Source organism: Bos indicus, chromosome 17 (genome assembly GCF_029378745.1).
Source record: "Bos indicus isolate NIAB-ARS_2022 breed Sahiwal x Tharparkar chromosome 17, NIAB-ARS_B.indTharparkar_mat_pri_1.0, whole genome shotgun sequence".
Taxonomy (NCBI): domain Eukaryota; kingdom Metazoa; phylum Chordata; class Mammalia; order Artiodactyla; family Bovidae; genus Bos; species Bos indicus.
This window is the reverse complement of record NC_091776.1, coordinates 53,407,014-53,423,889: the sequence shown is the minus strand read 5'-3', so window position 1 is coordinate 53,423,889 and position 16,876 is coordinate 53,407,014. Positions and strand designations below refer to the sequence as shown.

The window sequence follows — 16,876 nt, the reverse complement described above, 5'->3', positions numbered from 1 at the left end:
AGCCAGTGCAGCCAAAAATAATTTTAATAAGTAAATAATAAACTGCATTGGTAACATCTAAAAACATTTTAAAAAGGAAGTGCCAGAGGCAGGATTCAAACCCAGAAACGTTGTTTCTGAGCCCAGCACTTCACAGGGATAAGGTACTCAGGCCTCGGAGATGGAGATTCAGCAAAGGCATCAGACCCCACAGCCCCAGAAAAGCTGCTCATGTGCAATGGAATCTCCTGTTCTTCTCTCCTGGAAAAAAGCGGATTCACCTGAATACTACCAGCTGTTTGATTTTTCTTATTCTTGGTTCTTAGAGAAGTTATAAGTTCAACTTGATAGCATTCTTTCTTCTCTCAAGCCCACTATATGGACTATAGCCCACCCTATGAACTGTAGCCCTCCAGACTCCTCTGTCCAAGGGGTTTTCCAGGCAAGAATACTGGAATGGGTTGCCATTTCCTCCTCCAGGGGATCTTCCCGACCCAGGGATTTCCTGCATTGGCAGGTGGGTTCTTTACCACTAGCACCACCTGGGAAGCCCCCTTTGTTCTCTCAGTAAGTGTTTACTGAGCCCCCTACCAGAGCCAGGTGCTGTTCTAGGTGCTGAAGATGGGAATGAAGACAAAACAATGTTGTTGTCACCATGAGATTTGCATTTTATTGGGGGAAGTGGCGTTCAAGTTAGAGGTTGGGCTGGAGATCCATATTTGAGGTCAGCACACTTGGTGGTTTAAAGCATAAGACAAGAGAAGGTTCAGGAGGGGAAAGGTGGATAGAGAAGAGGTTAAAGGACCAAGCCCAGGGTATCCAAAGCTTAGCATCTTAGAGCAGTGGTGCCTCCATCCTGAAATACGTCTACACCTGTGGTTGCCCTCTTGCACTGCTAGGCTTGTGAGTCCAGGGTTTGCTCCTCCTGATCAGTGCATCACCCCTTCGTCAGGGCCCTGCATTCATCATCCCATTTCATCTGCAACAGTCCTGCAAAAAGATCGTGCCACTGTGGATCAGACAGGTAACAAAACCTGCCCAAGGTCACGGAGCTGGTCAGGGCAGGACTTGCCCCTTGAACCCACGTGTGACTCTGTCCTCTCTTTGGGATCGCTGGTCCCCGATGCAGCCCTCACAGAGGTGAGGATGCTGTGGTGACTCCAGCTGGGAGGAGGAAGTCAGAAAACACCACAGCAGCTGGCCCCATGCTTGAGGAAGACCATCCTTTGGAAATGTATCTCAGATAAGATAGGTCCTCAAAAGGCCAAGATCACTCAGGGTCTTTTTTTTTTTTTGATTGCCCTTTTTAGAAGGGCCCATGGGAAAATGACTGAGACATGCCATGTCATTGTGGCAGGGACAGGAAAGAAATACAGCACAATTTTTTTTTAAAGCTATTAAAACACTGGGAAGGAGACATTTGAAAGAAATATGTAAAATGGAGTTTTGGGAAGATTTCAGAATCTTTATACATCATCTTTAATGGACACAGGCTTTTTGGATAAAAACTATCTCATAGGGACTTCCCTGGTGGTCCAGTGGCTAAGACTCCGTGCTCCCAATGCAGTGGCCCAAGTTCGATCCCTAGTCAGGGAACTAGATCGCACATGCTGCAACGAGGAGCTTGCATGCTATAACTGAAGATTCCCCCGTGCCACAATTAAGAACCAGCACAGCCAAATAAATAAACATTAAAAAAAAGAATATCCCATAGATGTGCCCAGTTCTGAGAAGCTCCAAGTTGGCTGAGCAGGTGGCTGGGGGATGGAGCTGCCCAGACTTGGAGTTCCTCCTCACAGTTAGTAATGAGAACTCAAAACTGAGCGGTTAGGAGGTTCTGCCATTGAAGATCAATGGGAAATTGGTATAGAGCATCTTTCTTGTTTTAAAAAATGTTTCCACCTGTTGCCTTTATTGTTGCTGTTATTTTTTATTCCAGTTTAATTGCGATATAATTGACATACAGCACTATATAAGTTTAAGGTGTACAGCGTAATGATTTGACTTACATACATCATGAAGTGCTATTACAGGAAGTTTAGTGAACATCCGTCCTCTCCTGTAGCTACAAAATTAAAGAAATAGTAAAACATTTTTTCCTTGTTATGAGAACTCTTAGGATTTATTCTCTTAACAATTCTCATCTGTAACATGCAGTAGTCTTAACTATATTTATCGTGTTATATGTTACACCCCTAGTGCTTATTTTTCTTACAACTGGAAGTTCGTGGCTTTTGCCTGCCTAAATCCAACTCCCCTTCCCCCCAACCCCTGCCCTCTGATAACCACAAATCTGGTCCCTTTTTCTAAGAGTTTCTTTGTTTGTTTTCGAAGTATAACTGACCTATGACACTGTATTATTTCTTGTTACACAACATAGTGCTTCTGTGCATTTATTCCTATTTCTATATATTTCAAGATGATCACAACAATATGTTGTCATACAAGGATATTACATAGTTATTGACTGTATTCTCTGCATTGTACGTTTCATAACTGGGACTCATTTATTTTGTAACTGGAAGTTTGAACCACTTTATTTCCCTCTCCTATTTCTTTCCTCCCCCACAACCCTCCTCCCATCTGGCAACCACCTGTTTGTTCTCTGTATCTATAACTCTGTTCCTATTTTGTTATATTTGTTCACTTGTTTTTTTTAGCTTCCATATATAACTCAAATCATACAGTATTTACCTTTCTCTGTCTGACTTATTTCACTAAGCGTAATACCCTTCAGGTCCACCCATGTTATCACAAATGACAAGATTTATATTCCATCGGATATATGCACTACATCTTCTTTATCCATTCATCTATTGATGGACATGTAGGTTTCTTCCTCATCTTAGCTATTGTAAATAATGCTGCAGTGAATATAGGGGTGTGTATATCTTTTCGAATTAATGTTTTCATTTAGAGCTATGAAATCAGGCATTTCTGCCATTGAAGAGCAATTGGAAATTAGTATAAAGCATCTTTCTTAAAAAATAGTTTATTAAGGCAAAATTCACATGATGTAAAACCAACCATTGTAAAGTGAACAATTCAGTGGTATTCAGTCCTTTCACCACCTACCTCCATCTAGTTTTAAAACATTCTCATCATTCCAAAGTAAAACCCCTGGCATAAAGCATCTTTTAAGCTGTAGGAATAATAAAGCCCTGTAACCACAACTTAATTGGGAAGGAATTGCCTTTTGATGATAAATCCAAAAGAATTTTAAAATGCATTTAAAAATATTTGAAAGAACACGAAGAGGCAGTTCAGAGAAAAAGGCCAATAAACCTATGAGCAGATGCTTACCAGTACATCAAAGATGCAAATGAAAAGAAGACATCATTTTTCACAAATCAGATTAGCAAAGATAAAAATGATCGATAGCATCAAGTGTTGGCAAAGTCGTCAGATGCTGTAATGGGCTGCTAGCGGCTGGGCTGGGGGGTGTAGTGTAAAGGGGGACAACCTTTTGGGAGAGCAATTTGTTACCCTCTATTAAATTACAGCCTGTCTTCTGACTTCTAGGAATGTAGCCCGCAGAAATACTCGCACAGGATGCCAAGGCATAAGTAAAAGGATGTCTTGTTTGAAAATATTTTTAAAAATGGAAACACTCCAAATGTCCATTAATAGGGGATTAGTTAAATGATGGCTTGTCAGTACGCTGAAACATGATGCTGCTTTTAGAAAAAGGAAAAAAAAAAGAGAAGATAGCTCTCTGCATAGTAACATGGAAATATCTGTAAGACATAAATGAGATAAACTGCCAAAGAAGCATGAATATATTTTCATATAAAATTATATTTATATAACTTATATATTTTAATCTAAAATTGTAATTAGGTGGGCTAGAATATATATATAAAGTTGTATACAGCAAATTATTACCCATGATTATCTTGGAATAAAGGGTGTAGCCATATAGAGTTATGGGTAGATTTTTCTACTTTCTGTCTAAATATTTGAAAATTTTCACAATGAATATGTAAAATGTTTTCCATCAGAAGAAAAAGACATTAATTTTATGAAATTGTTAGAAATTCAGCAGTACTATGTAGCAGTTACATAGCTCCTACTATGTGCTGAGTATCCTACTATCTCCTGAACTGTACTGAGTGCTTTATATATATATTAACTTATTTAATGCTGACTATAGTCTTATGGAAGAGAGGGCAATGGCACCCCACTCCACTACTCTTGCCTGGAAAATCCCTGGACAGAGGAGCCTGGTAGGCTACAGTCCATGGGATTGCTAAGGGTCGGCCACGACTGAGCGAATTCACTTTCACTTTTCACTGTCATGCATTGCAGAAGGAAATGGCATCCCACTCCAGTGTTCTTGCCTGGAGAATCCCAGGGACGGGGGAGCCTGGTGGGCTGCCATCTATGGGGTCGCACAGAGTCGGACACGACTGAAGCGACTTAGCAGCAGCAGCAGCAGCAGCAGCAGCAGCATAGTCTTATGGAGAAAATACCGTCATGATCCCTTTTTTACCAGTAAGGAACCTGAGGCCCAGAGGGGTTGAATAGCTGAACTCTTTTCCTTTTGCTTATTTGTAATTTCAGCTGGAATTCATATACTGTGATATCTACCATTTTCAGTGGCTTCTTACTATGTTCACAAGGTTGTGTAACCATCATCACTATTCCATGCAAGAGCATTGTCATTACCCGCTAAGGAGATATCCCAAACCCACTAGCCATCATTCCCCATTCCCTTTCTTTCCCTCCGGCCACCCCCCGCCCCACCACAACTATCCATCCCTGGCAATTACTAGTCTACTTTCTGTCTCTATGGATTTTTCTGTTCTGGATACCTCATGTAAATAGAATCATATGATATGTGACTTTTGATGTCTGGCTTCTTAGCATCATGTTTTCAAAGTTCAACCATGTTGTAGTCTGTGTCAGTGCTTCATCCCTTTTAACGGCTAAGTAGTATTCCATTGTATAGCCAGACCACGTTTTGTCTCTCCATCCATAGCTGTCAGTTGGGTTGTCTCTATTCTTCAGCTCCTACAAACCTTTGTACACAGGTTTCTGTGTAGACATCTGTTTCATTTCTCTTGGATACAGAGTTGGCAGTGGAATTGCTGAATCATATGGTAACTATGTTGAACCATTTGAGGAACCGCCCGACTGTTTTCCACAGCAGCTGCACCACTTCACATTCCTGCCAGCCATATACGAAGGTTCTAGTTTCTTTACAACTTGCCCCTAATTTTTAAGGGTCAGAGCTGGGATTCTTACCAGCGTCTGTGCTCTTAACCATCCTCTTCCCTGCATCTACCCGTTGAATAATACTGGTTTTTATTTTGTTTGGTCATACCGTATGGCATGCAGGATCCTAGTTCCCTGACCAGGGACTGAACTGGGCCCCCTGCATGAGAAGCATGGATTCCTTACTACTGGACCACCAGGGAAGTCCTACTCAATGATATCTGAGGAAGGTCTTTAAACATTTCTACTCAAATGATTAGATAAAGATGACTTAAAATTAGCTGATGCATTGTCTCTCATCTGGTTATTTTAGTATTTTTGACACTTCACCTAATTCTCTGCGTATATGAGCCTGATCATGGATCATCCAGCCTGGCCCCCCCTGCATCCTGCAGCCCAGCAGTCACAGTCAAGTCTGCCTTCATAGTTTGCCCATGCTCACCATCTCGGTTTTACCTTCCTTCACCCTCCTCCCCCAACTCCTTTCCCCTTTACCGTTTCTGCAGGTTTCAAGCAGTAGTCCACATCCCATATGTTTGAGCTCCTGTTCCCACTGCCTGTTTTTCTGTTACTGCCCTGTTTTTCCTGCCTTTGCAAACTCGGATGTCTGCTGCTAGATGTCATCTCTCCTTCCCCAGTGCAGGCTCCATGCCACGTGTTTGCTTGTCACCTCACTTCTCCCCTCATGGTGCTTCCACAGCTGTTGTCCCTGCAAGGCTATGAGCTCAATGGCAGTAACTACCTCTCACTCATTTCTGAGTCCCGAGCCCCTCACGGTGCCTGGCACAGAGAGGTGCTCAAGAAAGTCATACAAACAGTGTCTCCTGTCCCCGCCAGATACGGGCTGGGTACAGGAGATACAGGGAGAAAACATATCCAAACAACAAGGGGTTTAAAATATAAGATGAAAAAGCTACTGGCCTTACTCAGGGGCAGACTCAGGTTTTGTGGGATGTGAAGTGTATTTGAATTTGTGGGTCCTCTTTTTTTTATTATTATTAAAAAAGAGATGTAAAGACTTCCCTGGTGGTCCAGTGGTTAAGAATCTGCCTTCCAATGCAGGGATGCAGGTTGGATCCCTGGTTGGGAAACTAAGATCCCACATGCTTCAGTTTAGTTCAGTTCAGCCGCTCAGTCGTGTCCGACCCTTTGCGACCCCATGAACCACAGCACACCAGGCCTCCCTGTCCATCACCAACTCCCAGAGTTTACCCAAACTTATGTCCATTGAGGCAGTGATGCCATCCAACCATCTCATCCTCTGTCATCCCCTTCTCCTCCTGCCCTCAATCTTTGCCAGCATCAGGGTCTTTTCAAATGAGTCAGCTCTTCACATCCGGTGGCCAAAGTATTGGAGTTTCAGCTTCAACATCAGTCCTTCCAATGAACACCCAGGACTGATCTCCTTTAGGATGGACTGGTTGGATCTCCTTGCAGTCCAAGGGACTCTCAAGAGTCTTCTCCAACACCACAGTTCAAAAGCATCAATTCTTCTGCACTCAGCTTTCTTTATAGTCCAACTCTCACATCCATACATGACCACTGGAAAAACCATAGCCTTGACTAGACGGACCTTTGTTGACAGAGTAATGTCTCTGCTTTTTAATATGCTGTTTAGGTTGGTCATAACTTTCCTTCCAAGGAGTAAGCGTCTTTTAATTTCATGCAATCACCATCTGCAGTGATTTTGGAGCCCCCCCAAAATAAAGTCAGCCACTGTTTCCACTGTATCCTCATCTATTTCCCATGAAGTGATGGAACCGGATGCCATGATCTTAGTTTACTGAATGTTGAGCTTTAAGCCAACTTTTTCACTCTCTTCTTTCACTTCCACGTGCTTGGGAGGGACTAAATACTCATTGGAACTACTGAGTCTGCATACCACAATTAGAGAGTCCATGCGCTGCAACAAAAATCCCATGAGCTGAGACCTGATGCAGCCAAATAAATTAACTGGTTAATAAACAAATATATATAATTTTTTAAATTAAAAAGATATATAATTAGGAATAAATTAAAAATGGCAAGGGCCCCTCCCAGGCCTCAGAAGGTACGTGTATGAGGGAGGGGTCCTGCAGCTCAGGTTTTGCCAGCTGCAGAGCAAATGCAGCTCCAGGCTTGAGGTCACTTATGGCAGCCTCACCTCGGATCAGGTTCCTAATTACCGTAAGAGAATCTGAAATCAGAAATCTGACCATGATAGGGGTGCAATTCATTAGAGTGTGATGCACAGAGTTTTGGGGGGACCCTTGAGTTGCTCTCAGACCTGCTGTCAGATTTCTGGACACCAGACGGGGTCTCCCTCTAAGATCCTGGGCAACCTTGGGAGGATGGGGCTGTTTCCTCACATCCTGTCCATGCTCGTCTCATCCTTGCAGCATTTTCTGCATCCCTTGTTTGTGTACGCATTCTCGAGGCATAATGTTCCCTTCATTCAGCTGTCAAGGGGAAAGTCAGAGCCTCGGCCAGGAAGAGCATCCTTCACAAGCGAAATTTCCCTGGAACATCTGGAGCTGCTGCCTCTGATTTGCAGCCACCATTAGCGGTTGAGAGAGAGGTCTTTACAACAGTGGGCTTAGTTAAGCGACAAGAAACTCAAAATTTAAAACATATAGGGTAGACTTCCCTGATGGTCCAGGGGTTAAGACTTTGCCTTCCATTGCAGAGGATGTGGGTTCAATCCCTCGTGAGGGAGTGAAAATCCCACGTCTCGCTGCCAAAACGCCAAAACATAAAGCAGAAACAATAGTGTAACAAATTCAATAAAGACTTTTAAAATGATCAAAAAAAAAAAAAAAAAAAAACAAGATCTTTAAAACGTATGAGGCATTGTGAAAGGGAACAAGTCATAAAACCTGCGTTCAGATTTGTGGAATTTAGAACGCGTTTCTTTTTTTTCTCTTGCAGGAAGACACTCCTCGGGCCGGTGTATGGATCTCCCATCGAGCAGATACAAATCCTCCCAGTGAAGTCCACTCTGGAACTGCAGAAGCGCTACGTGGTGTTTATTAACAGAGACAAGGTGCCAGCGGTTTGCCCTCTGCCCCACTAAGGTGACCGCGTGTCTGCAGTGGGAAGTAGCCACAGGTGTTACCAGACTTAAGAACACTGGCTTTCCCCAAGCCCGAGACTCTTATCCTGCTCCACACTGCAAACTGCCATAATTGAGTGAGGACGACTCTTAGGAGACTTCCCTTGTTTTCTTTACTCCCCAAAGTACACCGAAGGATTTTTCCTTTCCTTTCCTTTTCTTATGAAGACAAGTTAGTTACACTTAGTTGTACATTTAATAACTAATCTAGGGACTTCCCTGGTGGTCCAGTGGCTAAGACTGTGAGCTCCCAACTCAGGGACCCTGGGTTCGATCCCTGGTGAGGGAACTAGATCCCACTTGCAGTGACTAAGAGTTCACATGCAGCAACTAAAGATCCTGCATGCTGAAACTAAGACGTGGCACAGCCAAATAAATAAATTAACTAAAATTAAAAAAAAAACTACAAATCCATATGGAAAAGTATAAGATCATAAAATGCCATAATTATCCTGGAAAAGCCTGGACATCTGACCATGAAGGTAAGAGGGAAGTTTCCTTTCTGTGTCCCTGGTAGAACCAGGCATCTCTCTCCCAAGGGGCCACCCTGCAGGGCGCAGTGTATGTGAAGCCCCAGCCATGTAAAATGCTTGAAATGCAGCCCTCACACACTGAGAAGGCAGTTCCAGACCGGCAGGTCCTTCGCATAAACAGATCTGGAGCTGACAGGTGACTGTGCCAAGTCTGGCCTTTGGCCTGGGTATCTTAGTCTGAATATCTAGTTACTTCTTCCTTTCTAGTCTTCCCTGGTGGCTCAGAGGTTAAAGTGTCTGCCTGCAATGCGGGAGACCCGGGTTCGATTCCTGGATCAGGAAGATCCCCTGGAGAAGGAAATTGCAAACCACTCCAGTATTCTTGCCTGGAGAGTCGCATGGACAGAGGAGCCTGGTGGGCTACAGTCCATGGGGTCGCAAAGAGTCGAACACGACTGAGCAACTTCACTTTTCTTCCTTTGTAGGTTGGACTTCAGATCTTACCAGTTGATGGCAATCCACATAAAACCTCTGCCCTCATATGCCACCCGAATGGGGTAGCCGGCATGGCCCTTTCCTATGACGGCTGCTGTGCCTTCACAGCAGGAGGGCAGGATCGGTCAGTGGTGCAGTGGGAAATCAACTTAAGGTGTGTGTTGCGGTGCAAAGCTTGGCCCCCTAAGGAGGGTGTCACGTGTACACCCCTTCTTTTCACTCAGCAACAGCAGACAGGTATTAAACCCCTATGACAGGACTTCCCTGGTGGTCCAGTGGCTGAGACTCCATGCTCTCAATGCAGGGGGCCCGGGTTCTATCCCTGGTCAGGGAACTAGATCCCACATGCTACAGCTAAAAGTTCATATGCTGCAACTGAAGATCCCAAATGCTGCAACTAAAAAAAATAAAAGATGCCGCATCCTGGTTCAGACAAATAAATAAATATTAGAAAAAATAAAAACAAAAACACCCTACAACATCCTGGGCCCTGTGGTAGGCCTGCAGGTATAAAGACAGCCAAGACTCAGGCATGGCCTTCAGGGTGCTCCCTGAGACACTTGTTCATATTAACGGGCTGACAGGTTACTCTTCTGTCTCAGAGACCCATGGTATTTGCAGGTGAGACCGTGTAATCCTACCTCATGAATCCACGCCCCTTTCCCCCAAAATACTTCTCACTGTGTTGCCTGAAAATCCACACGAGCTAGAGAGATCAAGCCTGAATCTCCAAAATGTGTGTTACAGAAATAGTAAGAGTATTATCTGAAATGTGTATTTTCAGTCTTCTCTTTTCACCACCCTGCCCTGAGCTGCGAATTTCTGCCTAGGGCGAGGCTGAAGAGTCCCATGATCGGGCATAGGAGAGACATAGACTTTGAGGTCAGAGAGACATGGGTTTGAATCTGAAGACTGCTGTCTGCTGGCTGTGGGACCTAGGCTGCCCTAGGTCCCAGAGATTAGCATCTCTGATCTTTAGATTCCTTGTCTGTGTAATGGAGGGGTGGGGAAGGGGACAACAACAGGGACTTTTATAGGATCCTTATGGAAAGCACACAGCACTGAGCTCAAGACTCAGTAAATTAATGATTTCCTTTCATCTCTTCTTCCTTATAAAGGCATTTGCTTAGGGGTGCAGGATCTTATTAAAAAAGGTTAGGGACTCCCCTGGCAGCCCAGTGGTTAGGACTGCATGCTTCCATCGCAGGGGCTGTAGGTTCGATCCCTGGCTGAGGAACGAAGATCCTACATGATGAACAGTGTGGCCAAAAAATAATAATTTTTTTTTTAAAAAGAAGGTTTACCACTATAGTAATCGTCTCATCTCTCCAAATTCATTGAATAGCCACAGGGCGGAGCCAGTTCCTTTCCTGACCACCTTTTCTATGCCCCTCTTCCTGGCAGGGTCCCATGAGGAGCTGGGTAAAAACAGCCCAGAGAAAGGTACCTTCCTAAAAGAACAAACCCAGTTTGTTTGTTGGGTAAAAGAATACCCCCAGGAAAAGAATACCCGCTAGGCTTCCCTGGTGGTACAGTGGATAAGAATCTACCCGCCAATGCAGGGGACACAGTTTTGATCCCTGGTCCGGGAAGATTCCACATGCCATGGAGCAACTAAGCCCCATGTGCCACAACTGCTGAGCCTGTGTGCTGCAACCACTGAAGCCATAGAGCCGGTGCTCCACAAGAAGAGAAGCCAACTCGCCGCAACTAGAGAAAGCCCACGTGACAGCAACAAAGACCCACCGCAGCCAAAACTAAATAAAACATAAAGTATACCCCCCACCGTCTGCCAAGTGCACATCCCTCTTCAGTGGCATTCACGTGAATAGAAGCAAGACCAGCCAGGTAAATCCGCTTTGGAACTTCGAGGGGGTTTCAGATCGCAGTTGCAACTCTGACCTTCACCTCTGTTCTCACCCAGGAGGGCAGATTTTGGGGATTTAGAAGCTGAAGGTGAACTCTCCCCTTGTAAAGAACTTACTCATCACGTCTCCAGCATGAGGTGCTTAATCCTTTGACACCTATAGCCTGTCACCTGGATGGGTGGGATCAAGTGACATCCTGGTGGGAAGACAGAATCTTCCTTTTTTTTCATTTTTGTCCTTGTCTCAATCATCTTGAGATCTGGAATGGCAGAGATTTAAGAAAAAAAAAGAGCACTCGCTTTCCAGTAGCTTTCCTGAACATGGCCAGAATCCAGGCTTGCGAGAATTTCAATTTAATCTGTTGTGGGGACAAAGGATCATTATAAACTAATTAGCACTTCATCACTGCTTCTGGTGTTTTAATATGTTCAGTGCTTCACTAATGGGAAGAAATGTAAAAACCCGAAACAAGTAAACCAGTGAAATTTCCTACTAGGTCTATTGATGGCAAGTTGTAGGGTAAAATGAAGGTGATAAATCCTGTCACGTTCACATGGTCTTAATCAGCAAACTCCTAGGCCCCCGAATTATCATTGCAGCGTCTCAGACTTCCCCTGGGAGACCCCTTCCCTTCATCTTTCCCCCAGAGCCCCCCACTCTTACTTTCCCTTCCCCTATCTTGGGTGGCAGGCCACCCTTTTTCTCTCCTTGTCGGGCATCTGTTTTTAAATCCCCCATTTTTGTGCTCAACCTCACGCCCACCTGGCATGTTGCAGTCTTGCTCAGACAAGTGCCAGAAAGACCCAGATGCAAATCCCATCTCCCCTGCTACTTGGTGACCTGAGGCAAGTTCCTTCCCTTCCTTGAGCCTCAGTTTCTCCATCTGTTAAAATGGGAATATTACCACTGTGTTCAGAGCTGATTTATTTGTTTTTGATGTCTCTCTCTTAAGATGCAGTGAAAGTGCCAAGCCCTAATCACTGGACAGCCAGAGAATTCTCCCTCCACGATATCTTTATACAAATATATATATTCATATTGCATGCTATATGCACCCATCTGCACCTGCGTTTTGCACTTGGCAGTATATTTATTTGGCTGCACCTCAAGGCATGTGGGATCTTAGTTCCCCTACTAGGGATTGAACCTGAGCCCCCTGTGGGGGAAGCTGGAAGTCTTAAACACTGGACAGCCAGGGAGGACCCCAGAGCTGTTTTGAGGATAGTGATGTCTACAATTGCTATCCCCCCACCTCCCCTCCCCTCCCCCTCTCCTCCCCCTCCTCTCTGCCTCCCCTCCCCTTTCCCTAGGGAAGCTTTACTGAGCACCTGCTCTATGTTGGTTGCTGTCTCACAGCTTCTCCAGCTTTGGATCATTCCCCGAGTACTGACTATATTCTTAGGCACAGTAGAAAGAGCATTCTCAGTAAATGCGCCTCCCTCTTGTTCCCCAATGACCTCTTGTTTCGTGGCAAGTGTTAGAAACCCAACTTAGGGAGAAAGGGGACGTTAGGACCAGTCCCGTCCTGGGATCTCAGGTCACCGCTCCCGCAGCCAGAACTGCCCACCCTCTGCATTTGCTCTCTGCTCACCTCTGCCGTAACCCGCTGTCACTCTGCAGAGGCGGGTTTCATCACTCGGTGGAAACATGGCCTCTGATGGTTCCTGGATTTCACACCAGAGTTGAGGCAAGGCTCATCCCCCAGCTCTGGTGGAACAAGCCCAGTCAGTCCCTCTGGCTCTCCCATCAGCTGACGGTGGCTGGGGAGCCAGGGACGTATTGCAGCTCTGACCAGCGGAGGGCTGCTCCCATAGGATCCAGAGCTCAGTGGTCCTGTTCCCTGGGGCTTTCCTGGTGGTGACAGGCTCCTCCGTGTCACATTGGGCCTTTAATCTGGCCCTGCTTCAGAACCATGCCTGTTGGGATTGGGCCTGAGGCTGGCCTCGGAGCCTCAGAGCAGGCGCCCTCTTAGCCAGACTCCTGCCTCGATGGCTAATATCAGAGCCAAGAGTTGGGTGAAGGCTGGGCCCAACTGGAGATGGGCCTCAGGCCCACCTGGAGCCCAGGCCCACCTGGAGAGTACAGCAGCTCCACAGACCACCAGCATCCTACTTGGGTGGGGCTTGTGCGGGGTCCTGACTGAGGACTGAGGACTGTTTGGTGGCTGACTCCTGCAGGAACGGTGGAGGTTGACCCAGGTCAACAGTACTAAAAACCCTGGGCCAGGCCCTGGGTCCCGTGCTTTCCATGCATTGCCTGATTTATCCTCACAGCTATCTGGCGACATAGGGACTGTTGACAACCCCGTTGTACAGGTCTGGAAACTCGCTCCAATGGGCTCAGGGACTGCCCCAGGCATGGAGTGAGGTGGTGAGGCTGTGGATTCATATGCTATCTTCCTAATTCAATTCCACACCTCAACAAAGATTCATCACAGGAGAAAAACAAAGGGCTTCGTGTCCAATCCTTTATGTGCATTCACTTTAATTTTCACAACTGTCTCGTGAGGCAGACCCTGTAATTATTCCCATTTTTCAGAATAGGAAACTGAGGCCCTGAGTAGTAAAGTCACTTGCCCATGATCACCCTGCTCTCTGTAGGCAGAGCCAGGGGGTCACAGGCATGTCCCTTTCACTCCAGATTCGGTATACTTAACCACTTCCCCACCATAGTCTCTACAAAGTGTGTCTTAATCATCCTCCAAAGAAGTTAGTGGTCTGATGAGCAGAAATCCAGTCAGTGGATTATTAAAATGATTTTGTATTATTAGCATTTTGTATGAGACAGAGTCAGCCTCACATAAAAAGTAGGTTTTCTTACCACTTAAAGGGCCTATTTTTGGAAAAATCTGACCCTGTGTTAGAGAGCAGAGGGCTATTTTTATCTGACCAGTGTGGGCCCCTTGTGGCCTCCTGAGTTTTTATGGAAGCAATTAGTGCTGGCCATCCACCTGTGCCACATCCCATTCCCCTGGCTCTGGTCACACGCAGATCTAAGGTTACAGCACGGCCGCTCTGCTGGGGGTGGTCCGTGGGCTCAGCACATGGGGACCCTCCTCTTCCTCTAGAAGATTTCCCCAAAGATTGCAGACAGATTGCCAGGCGCCTGCCCTGTCATCCGAGAGAGTATCACCATCTTTAAGACAGGGGCCCCAAGCCACCGGGTACCACACTTGAATTTTCCATTTGCAGCTTCATTTTGGAGGGAATTTGCTTAGCAAATTTACAGAGACCCTAGTTGTATCCGCACTGTAATGCCCTTCAGAGGTCTGCAGCCTGCAGGGCTTGTGGGCCACCTCGTTCCCGCCTGAGTGCTCTCTAATAGCGATGTTTCTTTTATTGTTCTAGTGCCCTGGAGGCAGCGGTTTCTCTCGGGGGCGAAGACCTGACCCCGTTCTATGGTCTGGTGTCTGGTGGCAGGGAAGGAAAATTCTACAGGGTAATTGTCCTCAGAATAAACACTTCCCCGAAACATATAGTTAAGTTTGTAAAACAAATGTGCCCGGGGTTAACCTTCTTGCTTTTTTTTATTTTTCCCAAAGCTCTTTTCCCCACTGAGCTCAAAATGTACTTTCTAGAAAATGTCCTTGAAGTCTTAATGGCTGCTTCAGACTAAAGCCAAAAATGCATGTTGTGTTTCCACTTTATTTCCACGTAGGAGCTGGAAGACTATTTTTACTATTCTCAGCTCCGTAGTCAAGGTATCGATACAATGGAGACCAGAAAGGTGTCGGAACACATCTGCCTGTCGGAGCTTCCTTTTGTCATGAGAGCAATTGGCTTTTACCCATCGGAAGGGGAGGTAGGTAGAAGGAAAACAAGCGCAGGCAGGACGTGTTATTTATAAAAAAACGACCTCAGGGAGCCGTCATCATAGGCCAAAGTAAAAATCTAACACCATTCTTACATAAATGGGTCAGAAAGGAGGTTCTGGGCATAGCTGAGGCACTGCTTAGAAACAGACTTACCGTAAAGATACCCCTGTCAGGCGGATTCTTTGCCAGAGTTTGATGTGGTTGGTGAGAGCATGCGTGCCTGCTAAGTCGCTTCAGTCGCGTCCGACTCTCTGCAACCCCATGGACTGTAGTCCGCCAGGCTTCTCTGTCCATGGGGATTCTCCAGGCAAGAATACTGGAGTGGGTTGCCATGCCCTCCCCCAGGGGATCTTACCGATCCAGGGATCCAGCCTGTGTCTCTTACCTACTCCTGCACTGGCAGGCAGGTTCTTTACAACTAGCGCCACCTTTCCGGAATTAGACAGAAGGGCCCTCGATGCATGAGGACCAGCCTCATGGGGTTCAGGGAGGTGATGCCTGCACAGCGCTTGGCACAGTGTAGGCTGCATAGAAAGATCTCAGTGGATGCTCACTGTTGTGATCATTTCCCTGTGTAGCTACAGTTCACCTGGCCTGTGTGAATGGGCTGCCCTTGAGGTGGCTGCTCATCCCAGGCTGGGGATGGAGCTCAGGAGACATGGCCCTTCCTTGGCACCTCACAGCTCACCACCAAATGCAAGGGGCTCCCAACAAGGACCAGAGGAAGTGGTCCTCATGGAAACTGTGGCTTAAAATGCAACTGATTGGAATATCCCTGGCAGTCCAGTGGTTAAGACTCCACACTGCCACTGCAGGGGGCTTGAGTTCCATCACCCGGGGAACTAAGATCCTGCATGCCACAAGGAACAGCCAAAAAAAAAAGCAACTGACTGGGTTTTCTTTCTGACTTAAAATGCTAGCACATTCTCATTGTAGAAAGTTTGGAAAAGATACGCAAGTGAAATGAAGAACATAATTACTTGTAATTCCACTACACGGAGACTTCAGTTATTGGTATCTTCCTAGATTGATTTATATATAATGCATGTATATATAATGTTTAAAAATGAATGAGTACCATATTGGATATATATGTTCATCCTATATTTTCGCTTAGTATTGTCATACACATTTCCCATTTCATTAACAGTTCTCTGAAAACTTGATTTTTAAAGGATATAGCTTAATTTTATAACTTTGATTTAGAAAATAGAACTGTAAAGAAGAAGAGAAATGACTCAGAGGTAGTCATTATTAACATTTTGGTGGACTTCTATCTATTGTTTTCTGTTTGGATATAGATATATAAATTTTTAAAAAGAATTGTTGTTATATGGTATATGTAGGTATAGATCAGCAAATGCATGCATGCTTAGTCACTCAGTCGTGTCTGACTCTTTTCGACCCCATGGATTGCAGCCCACCAGGCTCCTCTGTCCATGGGGATTCTCCAGGCAAGAATACTGGAGTAGGTGGCCATGCCCTCCTCCAGGGGATCTTCCCTACCCAGGGATTAAACCCAGGTCTCCCGCATTGCAGGCAGATTCTTTACCATCTGAGCCACCAGGGAAGCCATATATCTCAACATTTTACAAAGTATGTGTATACGTGTATGTATACAGCAGGATCCTCAGTAACTCTTGTTTTGTGAGCATGTGGTGAAAATTACTTGATAATGTGTTTTTTTACCCCTGGCTTTATGAAGATCTGATTGACATAACATTGTGTTCATTTAAGTATTCAGTATAGTGATTTTGTATACATATATATTATAAAATGATCACCACCACTTAGTTAATTAACGTATCACATCCATCACCTTGCAGAGTTACAATTTTTTGTGTATGGTGAGAACTTTAAAATCTACTATTTTAGCAGCTTTCAAATATACAGTACTGTGTTTTTATTTGGCTTCTCTGGGTCTTAGTGGCATGTGGGG

General features: G+C 45.3%; 1 protein-coding gene across 7 annotated transcripts in view; it reads left to right on the top strand.

The window, feature by feature from the left end:
- CFAP251 (cilia and flagella associated protein 251) overlaps positions 1-16,876 on the top strand; it is a 74,334-nt gene that overhangs the window by 40,214 nt on the left and 17,244 nt on the right. For 5 of the 7 annotated variants that reach the window (XM_070769500.1, XM_070769499.1, XM_070769497.1 and 2 more), the window contains 4 exons: positions 8,104-8,218; positions 9,246-9,409; positions 14,471-14,561; positions 14,781-14,924. In XM_070769500.1, the coding sequence (XP_070625601.1) occupies positions 8,104-8,218; positions 9,246-9,409; positions 14,471-14,561; positions 14,781-14,924 (514 nt within the window). Of the gene's footprint in view, positions 1-8,103; positions 8,219-9,245; positions 9,410-10,659; positions 11,104-14,470; positions 14,562-14,780; positions 14,925-16,876 lie in introns of those variants that run through there. The other 2 variants (XR_011561157.1, XM_070769502.1) reach the window with 2 other exon arrangements.